We start from the raw sequence: 23,281 nt of genomic DNA on the forward strand, positions 1-23,281 counted from the left end.
AGTCCAATATGGTCCAATTGCACAGGGACATGTGTGAACATATGATATCCAGGTAACAAAGTAACTCCACTTTACCATGGCCATGCCATACATGTGACTAGAGGACTGAGGAATGCCTAGTATAAGTGGTGGAATGCATACAATCTGTCTGATTGAACATAGGAAAATAATCAACAGTGTAGTGGCAAGGTGACACTTCAAGGCCAACTTGGGTGCTGTTGGGCTAGATATCTACTGTTGGCAGAAGGGATACTGCAATGGCGAAATGCAGCTGCCCAGGATGTCTTGCATGAAGCACATGGCTGACCCATTCGACTCAGGCGCACACACTCTCATCTGGCACACAAACAGATGCCCTCACACACACACCATGCACATGGATGACACACACATGCATGTGCACTCACCGGACAATGCCTCGTAATCAGGCAGATCTCCCACGCCTTGGATCTGTTCCTCCGTGACGTAGGTCCCAGCGACTGACTCATGTGGAGTGAGTTCCATGTCTTCTACTGGAGACCCACCTCCAGTCACTAGAGTTGCGGCATGACTTGAGGCCAGCTTCTTCTTTGCCCTGCGCTTTAGGTCATTCCAGCGCTTGTAGCAATCATTGGCTGTGCGCCTCACGATTCCAAGGGCACTTACGATGTCCGCAATGGTCTGCCAGTGTGCCTGGCATTGTGCAGGTGTGGTCTTGGATCCTGCAACAATGACCATCTCGTTATCATGTCCGGACACATACTCGACAAGTGCATTCAGTTCCACATCCGTGAAGCTGGGCTTCCTCGACGGACCGGACTGTGTAGCCGTGTCGGGGGCATCAGCCTGTGCCGGACGAGCACTCTTCCTCTTCCGCTTGGAAGGTGGTGGTGATCCTGAGTGTCCTGCGCCGCTCTGGACACTAGGGGCAGGAGCCCTGGTGGGCTCTGTATCAGGTGTGTGGGATTGCACACTCAGCATGGGAGTTGGTGCAGGCATTGGCTCAAGTGTAATGGTGTCATGGGGAATGTCAGCAGAATGGACTAGGACGGACACTGTCCTGGCTGGGTGTGTGAGAGCTGGGGTGGATGGAGCTGCAGCTGCCCCTGCAGCCTCTCCGCCCTGCCTACTTGGGGCAGCAGATGACCTTGCTGCCCCAGATCCACGTGGCACAACGTGCACCAGCGCACGTGTCGTAGCCCTGCTGACCTGGAAGTCAGCCATGGAGTCAGCCAGGTCTGGTGCCACAATGGGCTGGTCCAACAAGGGCTGAGCATGGATGGTGTCAGCCACTTCAGCCTCAACGGGAGGGGGGGAGGGGGGGGGGTGATGGGTGCCCTTGACTGGTCCTCCACACATGGGGGGACAGGCTCACCCTGCAAGTTACAACCACGTCCCCTACCGGATCCACCACGGCCACCACTTGTGGCTCTTCCACCTTTGCCACCCTTACGGAATCCTCGCCTCCCAGCCATGGCACTGATATTAATGTGCGTATGGGAGTGGCTGTAGACAATTGTCCTGGGCAATTGGGGGTCAAAGGGGTTGGGTACCAGATGGTAATTGTACCCTAGTGCTCTAGCACGGCTGATTGTAACCCCTGGGGAAAGATGACGGGTCACGCAACGCACAGGAGGCCCAAAAAAGGGAGATGACGTGCACGCAACCCCTCCTAGACCACGTGTGCAGAAAGAAAAACCTGCACTACGCTGTGGCACCCAGTAACACAAGAATGAACGTATGCGTGTCACACGCAGCCTAGAATGACCTCTGAAGGGGTAGGCTACACACGGGGCAAGCACAGAAGTTGGATACGTGCGTGACTCACCGTCTGCCAGGTAAAAGAGCGTGAAAAATGAGCGCGTTTGGCTGGCTAAACCCCCGCCAAAAGAAGATGTGTACGCTGTCTGAGAAGACAGGACAACAGTAGAAGGGGACACTGTTTGAGGGAACAGGCCCAGGTAAACCAGTACAAGAGGAAAAATAGAGAAAAAGCTGTCAGAGGTAACAGGGAGTACGAACTGGAAACGCCGTGAAGTAAATCGCGTGTGAAACGACAAGAAGTACAGAATTCACCCACTCGCTCTCCACGAAAAGCACGTACAAGGAAATGGTGTTCTACATGTACCTTATATACAGGCCCACACGTACAGCGTCACTTACGCGGCGTGTACGTTCACCAATCACACGCTTTGTCACTCCTGCGTGTAGATCCATTTTCACCAATCACACGCTTTGTCACTTCTGCGTGTAGATCCATTTTCACCAATCACACGCTTTGTCACTTCTGCGTGTAGATCCATTTTCACCAATCACACGCTTTGACACTGGGACGTGTCACGCAACAATTTCCTGCACGTGCAGGTGACTATAGGCGCGCATATGCTGTTGACGGGTTTAAGCGCTAAGGGCCTTTCCTCGATTCACACGCTGACGTGTGGGATTTCACTCCCTATCAGGCTGTCCACGCGTTCACACACGAGAGACCACGCTCCTGGCCAGGAGGCCAAATTACTGCCCCCCAGAGCCCTGAGCACGCTCCCACCTGCCATCTGCTGCTGCCTGACTGCCTGCTGGCCACGTGCCCCACAGTGCTGGTGGGTGGGGGTGTTGGGAGACATGGGTGGGGGCCTGGTGGAGGCTGCCCCTGGTGGCGGGGGGGTGGGGGTGGTGGGGGGCATGGGTGGGGGCCTGGTGGAGGCTGCCCCTGGTGGCGGGGGGGGTGGGGGTGGTGGGAGACATGGGTGGGGGCCTGGTGGAGGGTGCCCCTGGTGGCGGGGGGTTGGGGGTGGTGGGAGGCATGGGTGGGGGCCTGGTGGAGGCTGCCCCTGGTGGCGGGGGGGGTGGGGGTGGTGGGAGACATGGGTGGGGGCCTGGTGGAGGGTGCCCCTGGTGGCGGGGGGGTGGGGGTGGTGGGAGGCATGGGTGGGGGCCTGGTGGAGGCTGCCCCTGGTGGCGGGAGGGTGGGGGTGGTGGGAGACATGAGTGGGGGCCTGGTGGAGGCTGCCCCTGGTGGCGGGGGGGTGGGGGTGGTGGGGGGCATGGGTGGGGGCCTGGTGGCGGCTGCCCCTGGTGGCGGGGGGGGGTGGGGGTGGTGGGAGACATGGGTGGGGGCCTGGTGGAGGCTGCCCCTGGTGGCGGGAGGGTGGGGGTGGTGGGAGACATGGGTGGGGGCCTGGTGGAGGCTGCCCCTGCACTGCTGGGGGTTGGGGGTGGTGGGAGGCATGGGTGGGGGCCTGGTGGAGGCTGTCCCTGCACTGCTGGGGGTTGGGGGTGGTGGGAGGCATGGGTGGGGGCCTGGTGGAGGCTGCCCCTGCACTGCTGGGGGTTGGGGGTGGTGGGAGGCATGGGTGGGGGCCTGGTGGAGGCTGCCCCTGGTGGCGGGGGGGTGGGGGTGGTGGGAGACATGGGTGGGGGCCTGGTGGAGGCTGCCCCTGCACTGCTGGGGGTTGGGGGTGGTGGGAGGCATTGGTGGGGGTCTGGTGGAGGCTGCCCCTGCACTGCTGGGGGTTGGGGGTGGTGGGAGGCATGGGTGGGGGCCTGGTGGAGGCTGCCCCTGCACTGCTGGGGGTTGGGGGTGGTGGGAGGCATGGGTGGGGGCCTGGTGGAGGCTGCCCCTGGTGGCGGGGGGGTGGGGGTGGTGGGAGACATGGGTGGGGGCCTGGTGGAGGCTGCCCCTGCACTGCTGGGGGGTGGGGGTGCAGGGGGACATGAGCAGGTGTGCAGGGTAGTCCCCTGTTTTGTAGGCTGCCTGCAGGGGCCGTGGAGGGTGTACAGGGAACACCTGTGAGGACCCACCCAGCCTAATCGCGTGTGACTTCCCACGCACCCCTGTAATACACGTACCCAGCCAAATCGCGTGTGATGATTCCCACGCACCCCTGTAATACACGTACCCAGCCAAATCGCGTGTGATAATTCCTGCGCACCCCTGTAATACACGTACCCTGGCCAATCGCGTGTTAAACTTCCCGCGTACCCCTGTAATACACGTACCCTGGCTAATCGCATGTAAAACTTCCCGCATACCCCTGTAATACACGTACCCTGGCCAATCGCGTGTTAAACGTCCCGCGTACCCCTGTAATACACGTACCCTGGCTAATCGCGTGTATAACTTCCCGCCTACCCCTGTAATACACGTACCCTGGCCAATCGCGTGTTACACTTCCCGCGTACCCCTGTAATACACGTACCCTGGCTAATCGCGTGTATAACTTCACGCGTACCCCTGATATGCACGTTACCCGCTTTGCGTTCCTTGTTTGGCAGCCCTGTAAACTGGTCCAGGGTTAGCGCAGCCCTTTGCGATGATTTTGCGATTTTGATGGCTTTTCCTTGCGCGAGGGCGTTCTTGGGGGCGTTACTGGCGCTGCTGCAGGGTCGCTGCGATACTCTGCGCCACGGCTGGTTTGGGAGCCTAAAATCCATGAATACGCTGTGCGCGGAAATCGGTTTTAGCGCACGTGCCTGGCGCAGTCAATCGCACGCGGACACTCTGCGCCAGCCGCTTGCGACACTTTTCTGCGAAATTCCATGAATTACCCTGTAAGTGTTTAAATTGACTGAGTGACCTACTTTTGAGTGTCACATAGGTTTCAATTGTTTAAATGTCATAGTTTTAAACTTAGAATCAGCATTCTAGCTGCATATGTAAAAATGTTTAGTTTTATTTGAATGCAGAAAACTGGGGAACAGAAATGACATGTAGCTAAAAACTGGCTTAAAGAGATTCCAATTTTGCCTGGCAACTACCCCCCATCAGGAGTGAAACTTGAGTCACAGCTGTGTTCCCAGGCCTATCTGCCTTTTGCTGGCCACACTAAGGATATGCCATCTCTCTGATAATTGAATTAAGGGGAGCCCCCACAGAATACAGGAGCTCTGAACAAAGCCCTGTCCTGACTCAGGCAAATGTTTTATTGGCGGGAGTCGTAAATGGAGCTTCCTCCTGGAAGGACAGGGGAGGGGCACTGCCTGTGAGAGCAAGCTGGCTTGGCAGAACTGGAAAAACCAGAAATTCAACCTTGTGCTGGGGGGAAACCACACCCCTTTGGGGCCGGAACATAACTCTAAAAAGATGAATAACTCATAGTACGGACTTGTGAAAATTATTTAAATGACACCATAATTCTTGTGATTTTTCTGCCCACATTTTAAGACGTGTTAGGACCCGGTGGTATGTTCAGGGGGGTTTTAGCGGAAAAGAGGATATTACTCAAAATGTGTGCATGTGAAAAATCTGACACTTCATCAACTAATGTCCATACTCCTTGCGCACATGTGTGTAAATTTGGGGTAATGTCCGATATTGCAAAATCAGTTAAAAAATGCAAATATTGCCATTTCTGAATGCAAGCCCCCAGGAAGAGCAGATTTGGACAGGGTATACCTCCTGTGATATGTGAAGGGTGCATGTAATTTTAAACAAATGTGTACCTGTGCAAATATGTTTTTTGAGCAAATATAGATTGTGTGTAAAGTTGACAGGGGTGGGTTCTCTGTATCATAAACAGACCTCATCATGATGACACTTCATTTCATTCCCCCAATCAAGTGGAAGCGGATGAAGTGGCCAATGACAAGTGGAGAGGGGTAGGGGCTAGTGATGCTGCACACACACCCATTTTAAAAACAGATAAAAGCAGACAGACAGGACAGATAGGGACCTTCAAATCCATTTGCAGCTGGAAGCTCTGCCGGGAAAATCCATACTTTACCTCCATCAACCTTCAGAGAGCCAACATAGAGACTTCAAATCTATCAATATCCAGAACCAGAGAGAGAGCAGACCCAGACCAGACCGCTGTTAGCAGAACCAGAGAGAGCTGACCCAGATCACTGTGAAGTGCAGAGACCAGAGTCCAGTCTAAAACCTGACCAGATCCGTGGCGAGGCCCATTTAATTCAAGAATATAGTGTGAGTACCTAGCAAACTGTGCAGAACCAATCTCTTAGTTAAAATAATATAATTCAATCTATTTAATCTAAGTAGAACTGCCTCCTAACTGTCACCTGTCATTTGTAAAGCTGTCACCTGTCATTTTCTAGTTGCAAGCTGCACTTGTCTTTTTGAACTTTAAAATTTCAAATCTGAAAAACGACCTTTATTTAATCGCTCATATCTCCGTGACCGTTTGTGCTAGAGACTTGCAGTAACTTTCATCTGGAAGCTGAGATCCTAGGCTGTCCTACGACCCCAAAAGGATACTGCTAGTCCCTATAGTTTTGCCGCAATCGCGAAAAACGCACTCACGAATTTGTCGCGATTTGCAAATTTCTCAACGTGTGAAAACAGCAGTTTTCTTGCTTTCATTTGCCAAAAATTCGTTTAACCTGCTAGTTACTCCTAGATCCTTGCTAAAGTGAGCCTGAACTCATCCCAAGTATATTTCACTCACCTAGAACCTCTAGAGGGAATTAAAGGCAATTTAGCATATTTTTCACTTCATTTGCAGCACACATAAAAGCATTTTGGGCCTGTGTTTAAAACTCCGATCTGTAGTCTAAGCTTGCTGGGGTGAACTGAATCATATTTGATTGCATTTCTGAGAACTGTGTGCCTTCCTTCCATATCCTTGCATTGCATAAAAGGGGGGGGGGGTGAATTGTCCAAGAAAGTGATTACATTGTCTTTTGCTGAAATCCTATCTAGTTATTTTCCGTACTGCATTTCATTCCACATTGCATCCATTTGAAACCATAAAAGTATTGTTGCTACCTTATCTATTTCATGTCAACTCCTTAGTGATTATAAAGAGGTGTGCTAGTGCCAGATTCTCCGTTGTTAATCTGTATCATATCAGATTAAGTGTGATATCCAATTATTAATTTATTATAAAGCGTGATATATATATATATATATATATATATATATATATATATATATTGTTTAAATTATCAAATAAACCTTTTAACTTGCAAAACAGAACTACTTCTTGGCTCAGTGGGGTCAGGGGGATTCCAAGAGAGGGGTGTTATATAGGGGTAGTCATCCAGAACGCATGAACTGGACATAAAGATATATCAATAAGGGTTTCCATTCAGTATCCCAGACTAGGCATTGACTTAGCTGTAGTGTTGAATTGAATCCTCTTACAAATTTTGGGCTTGTGCCGGACGTTTGGATTAGATCTATCACTTGTGCAGACTAATACAGCGTGCCAGCTGACCAGATACACATATCCGGTCAGATCACCACGCTGTGTTACGCTGTAAAGCACTCCTCAAAGGAACGCTCTAAGAAAAAGGTCTGTTTTGCAAAAATAAAATACTAATTTAGTCAGGACAGAGACCAATCTCTAGAATGACGACCTTAGTAGACATGAAAATAGCCAGAGAGCACTTCTTACATAAGTTATTTGTGAGAGGTGAGTGGACTCACCAGGACCGCATGGTCTGGTTGCAGGCCATCACGCAACAGGTCACTGAAACAGGGTCAGATATATGGGGAGATCAGGGTCCCCTACATGTGGCCCTGAGTGAACTATACATGGCTCCTAAAGCTAAGGATGAACAAGACAAGATGGTTAGGATAGCGGCATACCTGTACCTATATATGGGAGACATGCAGGATAAATGTACTGAAAGCCAAGATCTGGCGAATAAGCGACAGATGGCGTTAGAGAAGGTCCAATCTGACCTGGTCTCTTCTGAGCAGAGGCTGCAGGGGAGCCAGGAGTCAGAAAATGAGAGTAGACAGCACATCATTAAAATAAAGAGGGATATGGACATCCTGCAACAGGAAAAGGCTGACCAGGATACCAGATTTCAGGCCTTGCAGAAGGAATACCAAGAAGGTTTGGACTCCCTACTGCAGAGCCAGAAAAAGCTGGAGCAACAGTTAGACTTCAATAGGGCATGTGCTGAGCAGGTAGTCACCCTGCAAAGCCACCTAGATAGGGAGAAGGCAGAGAGCAATAAACTGATTTTGAAAGACCTGGATACCCAGGCAGAGTTTGACCAGGAGCGCCAGAAAGCTGGTGCCTTCCAAAGGCAAAGGGACGACCTGGCGGCACAGATGCAGGCTCTTAGTCAGGAAAGGGATACCTTAGGCCAGGAACTCTGCCACTTAAAAAGGAAATTGGAAGAAAATCACCTGGCCCACCAGGGACTGGGTGACCTCCAAAAAGAACACCAGGACTTGCTAGAGCACACCAGGAGGGTGGAGGATGCTCTGGCAAGACAGGAGCAGGCCAATAGGGACACAGCTCAGGAGGTAACCCTCCTGCAGCAAAGACTGGCCCAGTGCTCCAGGACCAATCAGGAAACGCAGAGAGAGAATGAGGCTCTCTGCCAGCACAATGATAGGCTCCAACAACAGGTAGCGATGCAGGAGAGACTGATAGAGTCTAGTAAGGCCTTAACTGAGGAACTGAAGGCGCAGGCTCTTGCATTGCAACAGGGAGCAGGGGCGGATAGAGACCAAGTTCGCTGGGAAAGGGAAACTCCTGAGCATAACCTCAGGAGCCCTAGCACCAGAGGCCTTTATCTCTCTCAGTCCCTGGACTCTGCCACCCCCATGTCCCCTGGCGCACATGAGCACCGGGCCACAGGGATGGCAGATTACTATTCAGCCAGAAGCATGGGGCTCATAGGCCAGTACCACCCAGGAATGGAGGGGCGGGCATCCGGGTATGGGCACCCAAGCACAGTGCAATTTGATGGGGAACCCCAGGAGAGTAGGCCCATTAAGGGCATCCTGAAAACCTCTGCCCAGTTAGGTCAGTGGGGGGGGGGTACCCATCAAATCCTGGCAGCAAGGAGGGATCTGAAGACTCCTCTGAGCGGTGCAGGACACAGGAGACCAGGTGCCCACATTCTGCCAGCCATTCCCAGGCTCGCAGAATCCGGGAAAACCTGGAAGATCAGACAGGAACCTCGGGGAGCAGTGCCTCTGAGTCAGAGGATGAATGGACCAGGGTTACCCGGACCAAAAAGGCCAATAAGGCAAAAAGGGCCTTGCTTAAGGACCCATTGAAGCAGATTAAGGCAATCAGGAGTGTCATCACGCCTTATCATAAGAACGCCAAGTACTCTGTTTGGGAACACTTGGAGCTCTATGAGCAAATGATGGAGACTTTCCATTTGAAGGAGAGCAGTAGCTGCATCCAGTACGCCAAATGGACATTCTCCCCAGAATACTCCAGTTTCTTTGCGGGGCTGGAGGACCAAAATCATTTAAGATGGTCCACCTATAAGGCGGCCATCTTGAAACATTTCTCTGTGCACCGAAATCCTCAAGAGGCTCGCAAGGCAGCCTACAATTTGCAGTGTGGGGAGGATCAGGCCCCACAAGAGTTTGTGCGAGAACTGAAACGTGCCTTCGCGCAGACCACCAGAAGGGTGCGCACAGACAGCAGAGAATTTATTAATACGTTTTTCCATGCCTTGCCCAAATATATAATGACCCAGCTCGTGAGAGATTTTCATGAGAAAAGATCTTTAGAATGGGTCATTGAACAAGCCACCCGCATCTACGAGGTGCAGAAACCGGTGGAAAACAAAAACCAGCCCAAAAACCCCAAAACTAACAGCACCCCTGCTGCTGCCAAGGTGGCAGAGGTAAAGGTCACCCCCGTTTTAGAGTTGGAGATGGGGGGGCCTAAAAACCTACCTGCACCTAATAATGCTAGGCCCAGAAGGTCCTCGGGCCAGTCACAGACAGGGAGCCAGGGAGGCAGCCCCACAAATGGGGTCCCTCGCTCTCCTGATTATGTAAGCCCTCGTTACAAGGGAAACAGACCCATCCTGGGTTATGTGTGGACTCCTCTAGCCCAAGGGGGGGATCCAGCCAAGCACCTAACCCAGGGAACTTCCCTCCTAACTTCCCACAGGAGGGCAGAAATTCTCCAAATCCTGGGCAGAACTTTTTCCCCAGGTATCCACCCAATTTCCAGCCCCAAAATCCTCCACCCTTCTTTCCCCAATTCCCTGAGCCCAGACAACCGAATCCGGGAGAGGGGAGGCCAAGGGTGGAGGGGTATCCAAATCTTCCCAACCAGGGGTACTACAAAAGAAGGGATAGCTACCCTTCCAGGGATCAGCCCAGGGGAGAAAACAGGGCCCCGTATCAGCCTAAGCGGGTCTCCCAGTTAGAGCGCCAGGTTCAAAAGATGGCGCGGGATTTGGGTCACATACTGAGGGCTCAGCAGAACCCTCAGATTGGCATGCCGGCGCAGAACGCACCCAACTCTGGACCTGGTGCTCCAGAACAATGACGGGGGCAGCACCCCGATAGCTCACCGGTTCCCAGGGAGGAGGCACAAAGGGAAGGGGGGTGTAAAGCCTTGGAGGAAGCTTCCTTCCTCACTTGTAAACAGCCCCTGGAAACCCAGGAACCGGAAACAAAATCTCTTGCCCCTGAAAGTCTGCCTCCTAAGGAGCAGAGGGGGGGTAGGAGAAACAAAAGACCCAAACAGACTCAGTTTGAGGAGGAGGTACAGATCTTCCAATTTGAGGGAGAGGGATCCTCAGAGGATCCTGGGAAAAGGATCTTCTCCTTCAGAGAGGGGGGAACTCCTCCCAAAGAAAAATGGGTCCCTAGGGATGCAAATCCAGACTGGGGAGATGTGGAGACTGAGCTACCGCCGCCCACCATCTCATCCCAGAACCAACAGCAAGAAAATCCCCTGGTTCAAACCCATCCTGGTGACTGCCTCCAAAAAGGGGGGGCGGCCCGGAACCGGAGCCAGGGGAACCCACAATGGCTCTGATCTCCAGTTGCCAAATTTTTCTTTCAGATTCCCAAGGCTCTCCACAGAAGTCTGCCCAAATTTCTTCTCTTGAAATGTCCAAAACCAGAAAGTTAGCCCGCCAGTTGTCCAAAAATGTGCATTATCTGTGCCTCCTTGAGGAGAAGGAGGAAAGATATTATGCCCCGGTACAAGTACAGGGGCAGGGTACAATTTTGGCACTGGTGGACACTGGATCTCAAGCTACCCTTCTGTCCAGAAGGGCCTTTGATGAACTGAATGCAGGAAGGGGAGGGAATTACCAAATTCCTCTCACCTCACTTCCTGGACAACTCCAGAACTTTGACGGGAAGGAAATTCCCGTCGAGGGGACGGCAGACTTGGACATTAAGATCGGGCGACACAAGTTGAAACACCCGGTCATAGTAGTGACTCCAGAGGGCACCCCTTGTTTACTGGGGAATGACCTCCTGAGAAGGTTGTCACCCCTAATAGATTGTGTAAACAAGGTCCTCTGGACCCAGACTAGCCGACCAATAAAATTAAAAGAGCGTGTCAACCATGTTAGTTTAAACGGCACATGCCACATGGTTGAACAAAAACCTGACCAAGTAGAATTTCACTTCCAGAATAGCCAAATTCCAGACGTGACAGTAATAGCAGTAGGACAACAGACTGGTGATGGAGGGTCCTCTCTATTTCTGTAAATCAACCTTCCTTCCAGTCTAAAGTGGTACTCCACGCTGGAAGGAAACACTCTGAGACTCTATACTAATCCACAATCAGAAACTCCCACTCCTATAGTCCAGAAAGATGTGAAATCAGCTCAGAGTCTGGCTGATATTCAGCAAATTGGAGAGCAGTTGTTCATCCCTGTTCAGTTAAATGATGGGAAGGACTCTGTTCTCGCTCGAGTGTGCGTGAACAATGGTAAGAGCTTCATCAGCGAAGCCATGTTTCGCCAACTCCCAAAAGATCCAGCCATTCCCACATTCAAACTGATAGACAAATGGGAAATGGACCTGGAAGCACCCAATTCCAAACATCTCCTGCCAAGCAGGTGTATGCTCAAAATCTCCATTGGCAACAAGAGCATAGTCCATAATTGTTGGGTCGTGCGAGACATCACTGCCGCCTTTTACTTAGGCAGTGACATTCTCAATCGCTTTGCCATTAGTTTGGACCTAATAAACTTCAAAGCTTGGTCCCGATTAGCAGATAATCCCATGGGCTTTGATGTTCCAGAAAAAGCATTTAGGTCAGCTCAATTGCTACCTTATGCAGTTGAAATCCAGATCAAAGAGGAAGTCACCATCCCAGAAAGGACCCGACAATTCTCCCTGGAAGTGAAAGTTAAAAGAGGACAATATTTGAAAAACCCTGATGCTTACATACATCTAAACGCTTTTCTCCAACAGCAAGGGTTGGGGGTAAACCCAATTCCATTAGTCAACATAGAACATGACACCATTCCAATAGAGGTGGATAACAGCGACTTAAAGAGTATTATATTAGCCGCAGGCACCATTATTGGAATGGCGGTTGATGACCGACATTTTTCCATAGATTTAGGTAATGAACTGTTAGGGCCAATTCCCAAGGACTGCTTTGACAGTGACAGTGATGACAATCCAACACCAGACAGGATTTTTACCCGCCATGGGGGGAACTTCCTGGTGTACACTTCTTGCCCTTATGGTAAGGAAGATGTGACTTGTGACTTCAGGAGGGATGAGGTGATTTTCCAGGTCCATGAGGGCTGCCTTTCCCACCTGAAGCCTCCAGTCCAAATCAGCACTCTGAACAGGGACTTCTCCACCCAGCTGGAGGAGGTCGCAGAAATAGCCAAACCAGAAGTCTTTCCAGGCTTCAGGCAGATGGTGGAAGAGAGAGTCAACCTAGCTGATGCCTGTGTGACTCTGGAACAAAAGCAAAAGTTGAAACAAGTTTTCTTGGATTTCCAAGATCTCTTTGCGGTAGACTCATATGACTGCGGTCGCACTGACATCCACACAACAACAATCCCCACGGACCCTGGCATGACTCCAGTGTTTGTGAAGCAATATCGCTTGCCTCTCGCATCAATGGAGTCCCTTACTGAAATAATTAAGAACCTTGAGTCCCGGGGAATAATCCGTCCAGTCCACAGCACCTTCAATAATCCGGTGCTGGGAATATTGAAGCCAAACGGCCAGTGGAGACTCTGCGCCGACCTCAGGGAGCTCAACAAACGGGTCCATACTTCCCGATGGCCTCTTCCCTACATTGACCAAGGGCTGGCCCAGATTCAGGGGTCACAGGTATTCACTGCAATAGACCTGACCAATGGATACTGGACCGTGCCGGTCAGTAGGGAGGACCAATACAACTGGCTTTTACCTTTGGGGGCCAGCAGTATACATGGACCCGGACTCCCTTCGGATACCTCAACTCCGGCAATGAATTTAACATTTTCCTACATAAGGCCATGCCCGACCTGGGTGCGAGGGGTAACCTGGCTTATGTAGATGATGTCCTCATCAAAAGTTCATCTGTGGAGGAACACATAGCGGAGATCCGTTATGTTCTGACCCAGTTGAGGGCCGCCGGAGCAAAACTTTCCTTTCAGAAAGCACAGTGGTGTAGAACCCGTGTTAATTTCTTGGGGCATGAGATTACTCCTCAGGGTCTCTGTCCCCAGGAAAAGAAAGTGGAAGCACTTCAGAAACTGAAAGACCCCACAACTCTGCGGGAACTAAGGAGCCTCCTTGGACTGACTAATTACAGCAGAAAATTCATTGAGGGCTACGCAGAGATCACCAGACCCCTGATTCATCTCCTGAAGGGGGGGTCAAGTGGGAATGGGGTCCAGAACAAGCCGAGGCAGTAAGACAACTCAAAAGAAGCCTCTCACAAGCGCCTTGCCTAGCTTACCCTGTCAGAAACAAGGAGTTCTTCCTGGAGACGGGGTTCTCTAATACGTGCTTGACGGCAGTATTATACCAAAAGCATGACAAGGTCAATAAAGTAATCTCCTATGCGAGCAAAACTTTATCCTCTGTGGAGGAAAAATTCAATGATTGTGAGAAGGCACTCCTGGCAACGGTGTTGGCATTGAAGAATTACCGCCCGTTTATCCAGGGGGAACACATCATAGTGGAGACTCCACACCAGCCTCTGCAATATCTCCAAAGTGACAGAATCCGGACCGGAAATGTGAGTAATTCCCGAATTACTTCCTGGATTCTGTCAATGCAAGGCTTTCCTGTGGAGGTCAGATATGGCCAAAACAAGAAGAGTCCCCTCGCGCAAGGTCTGGCTGACTTGCATGATTGTGCCAGAGAAAACTGTCTCGAGGACGAAAGTCTAAAAATCAAGGACAACACGGAGGCATACCTTAATTCCCCACACAAAGACTTTGAAGAAGACAAGTGTGAGGGAATGCCCCCTGTGTATGTGGATGGATGCTCTTACCATGTTGACAACAACGGGGAGAAAGAACTGGTGGCCGGCGTAGGGAATGCATGGGTGAATGAGTCCCCAGAACCCTCCGCTGGATACAAAATTGGTCCCCGAAGTAGTCAGGTGGCAGAATTGATGGCTGTGCATCAGGCCATCCTCACTGCTGTCCAGCATCAACTCCACGAACTGGTCATAATCACAGATTCGGATTATGTACGGAACGGGTTCGTGGAGCACCTGGTTAATTGGAAAACCAGAGGCATGTTATGTGCTAACAACAAACCCTTGAAACATGGGAAGTTGATCCAAAACATTGATGATCTGGTCACCTCGAATGAGATGACCATCTATTGGAAAAAGATCAAGGGTCATTCCAAAGTAGAGGGACCAGACAAAACTGGAAATGACTTAGCTGATCAGCTGGCCAAAACCGGGGCCATCCAAGGGGATCTAATTGAGATTGAGTCCCTATTGGGGGAAATCCAGGTCACTGCTATCACTAGGTCCCAGACAAATGCTCACAACGACCTTTCAATTGCCCAATGGAGTAAGGAGACCCCTGATGCTGATTTGATTACCGCTCAGAAGGGGGATCCAATAATTGGTAAATTTTACCAACACCTTGAGGACCCTGAGAACTTTCCCCTGACGGGTACCGATTACATTGGGAAAGAGGACCTAAGAGTGTTGATGAAATGTCCAAAAATGTTCCGGATCCAAGACGGTTTGTTGGTAAGGAAATCCAAAGCTGGCCACGATCAATGGGTGGTTCCTACCTCATTCCGAAGCCTGATGTTAAGTCACGCCCATGATGCGGCCACCGCCGGTCATAGGGGGTTTCACACAACATTGGAAATCTTAAGAGAGGTTGCATACTGGCCACACATGGGGCAGGACCTCAACCAATACTTGAAGGGGTGTCTTGTGTGTGCGCAATTTCAGCCATCATCCCTCACGCACCGTGCGCCTCTCCAAAAGAGGGGGATGACCCTGCCATGGTCAGATTTACAAATTGACTTCGTAGGCCCCGTGATTCGCTCGGCTAGGGGGAATAAGTACATGTTGACTGTGACATGCTTGTTTACCAAGTGGGTGGAATGTCTCCCAGCCCCAAATTGCAAGGCAGAAACTGCAGCTGCCCTGATGATTAACCACATCTTTTCCCGTTTCGGTCTACCTCAAAGGATTGAGTCAGACAGAGGTAGCCACTTCACCAGTGAAGTAATGACAAAGATGTGGGAGATACTGGGGGTCAAAGAGGAAGTTGCATATTGCTTACAGGTCAGCTTCTTCTGGGGCAGTAGAGAGATATAACCGAACCATTGTGAGCATACTAAAAAAGTTTGTGGCAGATTCTGGGCCAAGTTGGGATATCCGATTACCTCTGGTCCTAATGGCCATCAGATCTACCCCTTCATCTGCAACCAAAATGTCACCATTTGAGTTGATGACTGGGCGCAAAATGGTGCTTCCGCAGCATTTGCTCTATAGGACCCAAGAGCAGACACTGATAAATGCCTCCACTACTCATGAGTATGTGGAGAATTTAAGGAAACACCTCCAACATGCTTTTGCTTATGCTCAGCGGAATCTAGAAAGATCGGCTGATAGCATGAAGACCCACTATGACCTGAAGACTTCCAGGAAGGAATATCAGGTGGGGGACCGGGTCTATCTATACAACTTCCAAAGAAACCAGGCAAAACAGCGAAAATTTTTGCCTACATGGAAGGGACCCTTTGAGATTATAGACAAAATCTCCCCTGTGGCCTACAAAATCCACATCCCCAAAGGTCCTTTGGCAGCGGGGGAAGACAAGTGGGTCCACATAAACCAGTTGAAATGTTGCCATCCCAGGCACACTCTGCAACGACTGGAGGAATCCTCTGGAATCCTAGCGGGTACTGTCTCAGACTAATTCAGTTCCAACCATAAAACATACCACATCTAGTCTCTAAAATATTGTGATTTGCATGAAACTGTCTCTTAGTTATACTGTTTTTTTTTTCAAAATAAGAATGTAATGTTTCGTTATGATGAAATGCATATGCTGCCCCACTATCTCAACAGTGGTGGAAAAATGTCTATGAATAGGTATTGCCGCTCTTCCTTTGTCGTCCTAGGAGAAAGAAAACCGGGAGACGGGCCAAGGAGGACGATCCGGAGACCGGGAGCAGAGACGCAACGGGCCCGGGGTACCGCCCAATCTTCCCATCAGGACCGGCGAGGAGAACCGATCGATCCGACCGGATGGAGATAAAGATGCTGAACTGTCCCATCTATTGGAAGAAGATGTGGAAACATCCCAGGTCTTGCGAGTCCCATTAGTGAAATAGAATGGCCATCGCAAGAGGGGGGCTTGTGGGATGTTTTTATCCACGCATCCAAGCCCTACCTCAAAACTGTGCAGTACTGACATGGAAAACATCATGATGGCCAGAGCTTCCCAGAAAATGCACAGGGAAATGCATGAAGAATAGGCTGCCACTCATTTTTGCCGATGTTATGGGCACAGAAGGACACTGCCTAAAACCACCATTGGACTACCCACACAGTAGTCTGAAACCATTGGGAATGGCAATGCTGATTGCCAAAAGCAAACCCATAACTGTTGGGAATTCATTTTCTTAAATCCCAAAAAGGGGTGCAGTACCAGTACTCACCACTATCAGAAAGCCGGCGTTTTAAAACCACCAGATTTTGTGTAAAACTGAATAAATGAACCCAAGGCAAGTCAAAGAAAGACTTACTGAGAGGTGGATCCAATGTAAAGTTATATTCTGAAGTGACTTGAAGGTTTATAACAAGACTGGCTGAGCTGTGGATTTCAGCAGTTTAAGTAAATTTGGACTGAAAGACACTAAAAATCTAAGTGTTTAAATTGACTGAGTGACCTACTTTTGAGTGTCACATAGGTTTCAATTGTTTAAATGTCATAGTTTTAAACTTAGAAACAGCATTCTAGCTGCATATGTAAAAATGTTTAGTTTTATTTGAATGCAGAAAACTGGGCGGGGCTCATGGGAGGGGCAGGAGGGGACATGGGCACCTGTCTTTACGTCACATTCATTAGTGCCTTTAATGGGCAGCAGTGTATTGGCCTATAGGGAACGCTAGATATTTCCCGGGAGGCCTCTGCACTCTGGGCCTCTTGTGTAGTAACCTGTTTTACTTCCAAATGTTCCAACAGGAAAGGGGTTGGGCTTGCTGAAAATGTGTAATATGGGGTCACTTTGAAAGTTATTTCCAGGGCCTCTTTTTTGATATGTGGCTACTCAAAAGTCACGCTCACTGGAAAAATGAAAGGTAATAAGCAGCCCCAGTATTCACCCCAATTGCCACATTCCTCTCTAGCAGGTACTGGGGTCTGCAGCACACCCTCCTCACCTGTGTCCACTGCTACAGTTGCAGTGAGGAAGTCCTCGGTTTCATTCCCAGCTCCTGAAAGAGAAAACGAATGGTTACATTCAGGGCTGGCCTTAGAAGTCCCATAGCCACGGGCAGCAAACCAAAAACGTGGCACCCCTACCTTCCCCCACCTGCCCTGAGAGCGGAGCACATTTAATTTCAATAGGGCGCCTCCCGTTCCTGTCCCACTGTGCCAGCTAGGGGTAGCCCGTGAAATATTCCGCCGACCTGGTGTGGCCGGGGTTAATGGCAGGACGCCTGGGAAGTCGCCCTCCGGCCCTGCCATAAGATTACCTTCCTGGGAAATGTACTCTGGAGAGTTCAGTTTAGTGCGCCTTGAAGACAACAGCCAAGAATTGCAATTACAAGTATGGGAACGAGTAATCACAACTCCATACCACGACCACACACAAGGCCCATTAATCCAGATCCTGCCTGGTCTCCAGCTCTACCATCAGTGCTTTAAGTCTTCAGAAAGTGGGGCTGAGCCGGTGCCCTGCCGGGGCCCCCCCAGTCCCACACAACATTGGCGGGACACATTATTCCGCCACAGGAGATGCACCTGCCTGTGGGATGTTTTTATCCACGCATCCAAGCCCTACCTCAAAACTGTGCAGTACTGACATGGAAAACATCATGATGGCCAGAGCTTCTCAGAAAATGCACAGGGAAATGCATGAAGAATAGGCTGCCACTCATTTTTGCCGATGTTATGGGCACAGAAGGACACTGCCTAAAACCACCATTGGACTACCCACACAGTAGTCTGAAACCATTGGGAATGGCAATGCTGATTGCCAAAAGCAAACCCATAACTGTTGGGAATTCATTTTCTTAAATCCCAAAAAGGGGTGCAGTACCAGTACTCACCACTTTCAGAAAGCCGGCGTTTTAAAACCACCAGATTTTGTGTAAAACTGAATAAATGAACCCAAGGCAAGCCAAAGAAAGACTTACTGAGAGGTGGATCCAATGTAAAGTTATATTCTGAAGTGACTTGAAGGTTTATAACAAGACTGGCTGAGCTGTGGATTTCAGCAGTTTAAGTAAATTTGGACTGAAAGACACTAAAAATCTAAGTGTTTAAATTGACTGAGTGACCTACTTTTGAGTGTCACATAGGTTTCAATTGTTTAAATGTCATAGTTTTAAACTTAGAATCAGCATTCTAGCTGCATATGTAAAAATGTTTAGTTTTATTTGAATGCAGAAAACTGGGGAACAGAAATGACATGTAGCTAAAAACTGGCTTAAAGAGATTCCAATTTTGCCTGGCAACTACCCCCCATCAGGAGTGAAACTTGAGTCACAGCTGTGTTCCCAGGCCTATCTGCCTTTTGCTGGCCACACTAAGGATATGCCATCTCTCTGATAATTGAATTAAGGGGAGCCCCCACAGAATACAGGAGCTCTGAACAAAGCCCTGTCCTGACTCAGGCAAATGTTTTATTGGCGGGAGTCGTAAATGGAGCTTCCTCCTGGAAGGACAGGGGAGGGGCACTGCCTGTGAGAGCAAGCTGGCTTGGCAGAACTGGAAAAACCAGAAATTCAACCTTGTGCTGGGGGGAAACCACACCCCTTTGGGGCCGGAACATAACTCTAAAAAGATGAATAACTCATAGTACGGACTTGTGAAAATTATTTAAATGACACCATAATTCTTGTGATTTTTCTGCCCACATTTTAAGACGTGTTAGGACCCGGTGGTATGTTCAGGGGGGTTTTAGCGGAAAAGAGGATATTACTCAAAATGTGTGCATGTGAAAAATCTGACACTTCATCAACTAATGTCCATACTCCTTGCGCACATGTGTGTAAATTTGGGGTAATGTCCGATATTGCAAAATCAGTTAAAAAGTGCAAATATTGCCATTTCTGAATGCAAGCCCCCAGGAAGAGCAGATTTGGACAGGGTATACCTCCTGTGATATGTGAAGGGTGCATGTAATTTTAAACAAATGTGTACCTGTGCAAATATGTTTTTTGAGCAAATATAGATTGTGTGTAAAGTTGACAGGGGTGGGTTCTCTGTATCATAAACAGACCTCATCATGATGATACTTCATTTCATTCCCCCAATCAAGTGGAAGCGGATTAAGTGGCCAATGACAAGTGGAGAGGGGTAGGGGCTAGTGATGCTGCACACACACCCATTTTAAAAACAGATAAAAGCAGACAGACAGGACAGATAGGGACCTTCAAATCCATTTGCAGCTGGAAGCTCTGCCGGGAAAATCCATACTTTACCTCCATCAACCTTCAGAGAGCCAACATAGAGACTTCAAATCTATCAATATCCAGAACCAGAAAGAGAGCAGACCCAGACCAGACCGCTGTTAGCAGAACCAGAGAGAGCTGACCCAGATCACTGTGAAGTGCAGAGACCAGAGTCCAGTCTAAAACCTGACCAGATCCGTGGCGAGGCCCATTTAATTCAAGAATATAGTGTGAGTACCTAGCAAACTGTGCAGAACCAATCTCTTAGTTAAAATAATATAATTCAATCTATTTAATCTAATTAGAACTGCCTCCTAACTGTCACCTGTCATTTGTAAAGCTGTCACCTGTCATTTTCTAGTTGCAAGCTGCACTTGTCTTTTTGAACTTTAAAATTTCAAATCTGAAAAACGACCTTTATTTAATCGCTCATATCTCCGTGACCGTTTGTGCTAGAGACTTGCAGTAACTTTCATCTGGAAGCTGAGAGCCTAGGCTGTCCTAGGACCCCACAACGATAGTGGTAGTCCCTATAGTTTTTGCATCCATTTGAAACCATAAAAGTATTGTTGCTACCTTATCCATTTCATGTCAACTCCTTAGTGATTATAAAGAGGTGTGCTAGTGCCAGATTCTCCGTTGTTAATCTTTATCATATCAGATTAAGTGTGATATCCAATTATTAATTTATTATAAAGCGTGATATATATATATATATATATTGTTTAAATTATCAAATAAACCTTTTAACTTGCAAAACAGAACTACTTCTTGGCTCAGTGGGGTCAGGGGGATTCCAAGAGAGGGGTGTTATATAGGGGTAGTCATCCAGAACGCATGAACTGGACATAAAGATATATCGATAAGGGTTTCCATTCAGTATCCCAGACTAGGCATTGACTTAGCTGTAGTGTTGAATTGAATCCTCTTACAAATTGGGGGCTCGTGCCGGACGTTTGGATTAGATCTATCACTTGTGCAGACTAATACAGCGTGCCAGCTGACCAGATACACATATCCGCTCAGATCACCACGCTGTGTTACGCTGTAAAGCACTCCTCAAAGGAACGCTCTAAGAAAAAGGTCTGTTTTGCAAAAATAAAATACTAATTTAGTCAGGACAGAGACCAATCTCTAGAATGACGACCTTAGTAGACATGGAAATAGCCAGAGAGCACTTCTTACATAAGTTATTTGTGAGAGGTGAGTGAACTCACCAGGACCGCATGGTCTGGTTGCAGGCCATCACGCAACAGGTCACTGAAACAGGGTCAGATTTATGGGGAGATCAGGGTCCCCTACATGTGGCCCTGAGTGAACTATACATGGCTCCTAAAGCTAAGGATGAACAAGACAAGATGGTTAGGATAGCGGCATACCTGTACCTATATATGGGAGACATGCAGGATAAATGTACTGAAAGCCAAGATCTGGCGAATAAGCGACAGATGGCATTAGAGAAGGTCCAATCTGACCTGGTCTCTTCTGAGCAGAGGCTGCAGGGGAGCCAGGAGTCAGAAAATGAGAGTAGACAGCACATCATTAAAATAAAGAGGGATATGGACATCCTGCAACAGGAAAAGGCTGACCAGGATACCAGATTTCAGGCCTTGCAGAAGGAATACCAAGAAGGTTTGGACTCCCTACTGCAGAGCCAGAAAAAGCTGGAGCAACAGTTAGACTTCAATAGGGCATGTGCTGAGCAGGTAGTCACCCTGCAAAGCCACCTAGATAGGGAGAAGGCAGAGAGCAATAAACTGATTTTGAAAGACCTGGATACCCAGGCAGAGTTTGACCAGAAGCGCCAGAAAGCTGGTGCCTTCCAAAGGCAAAGGGACGACCTGGCGGCACAGATGCAGGCTCTTAGTCAGGAAAGGGATACCTTAGGCCAGGAACTCTGCCACTTAAAAAGGAAATTGGAAGAAAATCACCTGGCCCACCAGGGACTGGGTGACCTCCAAAAAGAACACCAGGACTTGCTAGAGCACACCAGGAGGGTGGAGGATGCTCTGGCAAGACAGGAGCAGGCCAATAGGGACACAGCTCAGGAGGTAACCCTCCTGCAGCAAAGACTGGCCCAGTGCTCCAGGACCAATCAGGAAACGCAGAGAGAGAATGAGGCTCTCTGCCAGCACAATGATAGGCTCCAACAACAGGTAGCGATGCAGGAGAGACTGATAGAGTCTAGTAAGGCCTTAACTGAGGAAATGAAGGCGCAGGCTCTTGCATTGCAACAGGGAGCAGGGGCGGATAGAGACCAAGTTCGCTGGGAAAGGGAAACTCCTGAGCATAACCTCAGGAGCCCTAGCACCAGAGGCTTTTATCTCTCTCAGTCCCTGGACTCTGCCACCCCCATGTCCCCTGGCGCACATGTGCACCGGGCCACAGGGATGGCAGATTACTATTCAGCCAGAAGCATGGGGCTCATAGGCCAGTACCACCCAGGAATGGAGGGGCGGGCATCCGGGTATGGGCACCCAAGCACAGTGCAATTTGATGGGGAACCCCAGGAGAGTAGGCCCATTAAGGGCATCCTGAAAACCTCTGCCCAGTTAGGTCAGTGGGGGGGTACCCATCAAATCCTGGCAGCAAGGAGGGATCTGAAGACTCTTCTGAGCGGTGCAGGACACAGGAGACCAGGTCCCCACATTCTGCCAGCCATTCCCAGGCTCGCAGAATCCGGGAAAACCTGGAAGATCAGACAGGAACCTCGGGGAGCAGTGCCTCTGAGTCAGAGGATGAATGGACCAGGGTTACCCGGACCAAAAAGGCCAATAAGGCAAAAAGGGCCTTGCTTAAGGACCCATTGAAGCAGATTAAGGCAATCAGGAGTGTCATCACGCCTTATCATAAGAACGCCAAGTACTCTGTTTGGGAACACTTGGAGCTCTATGAGCAAATGATGGAGACTTTCCATTTGAAGGACAGCAGTAGCTGCATCCAGTACGCCAAATGGACATTCTCCCCAGAATACTCCAGTTTCTTTGCGGGGCTGGAGGACCAAAATCATTTAAGATGGTCCACCTATAAGGCGGCCATCTTGAAACATTTCTCTGTGCACCGAAATCCTCAAGAGGCTCGCAGGGCAGCCTACAATTTGCAGTGTGGGGAGGATCATGCCCCACAAGAGTTTGTGCAAGAACTGAAACGTGCCTTTGCGCAGACCACCAGAAGGGTGCGCACAGACAGCAGAGAACTTATTAATACGTTTTTCCATGCCTTGCCCAAATATATAATGACCCAGCTCGTGAGAGATTTTCATGAGAAAAGATTTTTAGAATGGGTCATTGAACAAGCCACCCGCATCTACGAGGTGCAGAAACCGGTGGAAAGCAAAAACCAGCCCAAAAACCCCAAAACTAACAGCACCCCTGCTACTGCCAAGGTGGCAGAGGTAAAGGTCACCCCCGTTTTAGAGTTGGAGATGGGGGGGCCTAAAAACCTACCTGCACCTAATAATGCTAGGCCCAGAAGGTCCTCGGGCCAGTCACAGACAGGGAGCCAGGGAGGCAGCCCCACAAATGGGGTCCCTCGCTCTCCTG

At 49.6% G+C, this 23,281-nt stretch overlaps 1 protein-coding gene across 3 annotated transcripts in view; it reads right to left on the reverse strand.

The window, feature by feature from the left end:
* Window positions 1-23,281, reverse strand: part of LOC138503506 (embryonic protein UVS.2-like) — a 283,894-nt gene that overhangs the window by 204,977 nt on the left and 55,636 nt on the right. For 2 of the 3 annotated variants that reach the window (XM_069623293.1, XM_069623291.1), the window contains one exon: window positions 17,502-17,555. The exons of the other annotated variant lie outside the window; for it this stretch is intronic. In XM_069623293.1, the coding sequence (XP_069479394.1) occupies window positions 17,502-17,555 (54 nt within the window). The remainder of the gene's footprint in view (window positions 1-17,501; window positions 17,556-23,281) is intronic. 3 annotated transcript variants of the gene reach the window in all.

Source organism: Ambystoma mexicanum, chromosome 11 (genome assembly GCF_040938575.1).
Source record: "Ambystoma mexicanum isolate Mex_15411 chromosome 11, UKY_AmexF1_1, whole genome shotgun sequence".
NCBI classification, from domain to species: Eukaryota; Metazoa; Chordata; class Amphibia; order Caudata; family Ambystomatidae; genus Ambystoma; species Ambystoma mexicanum.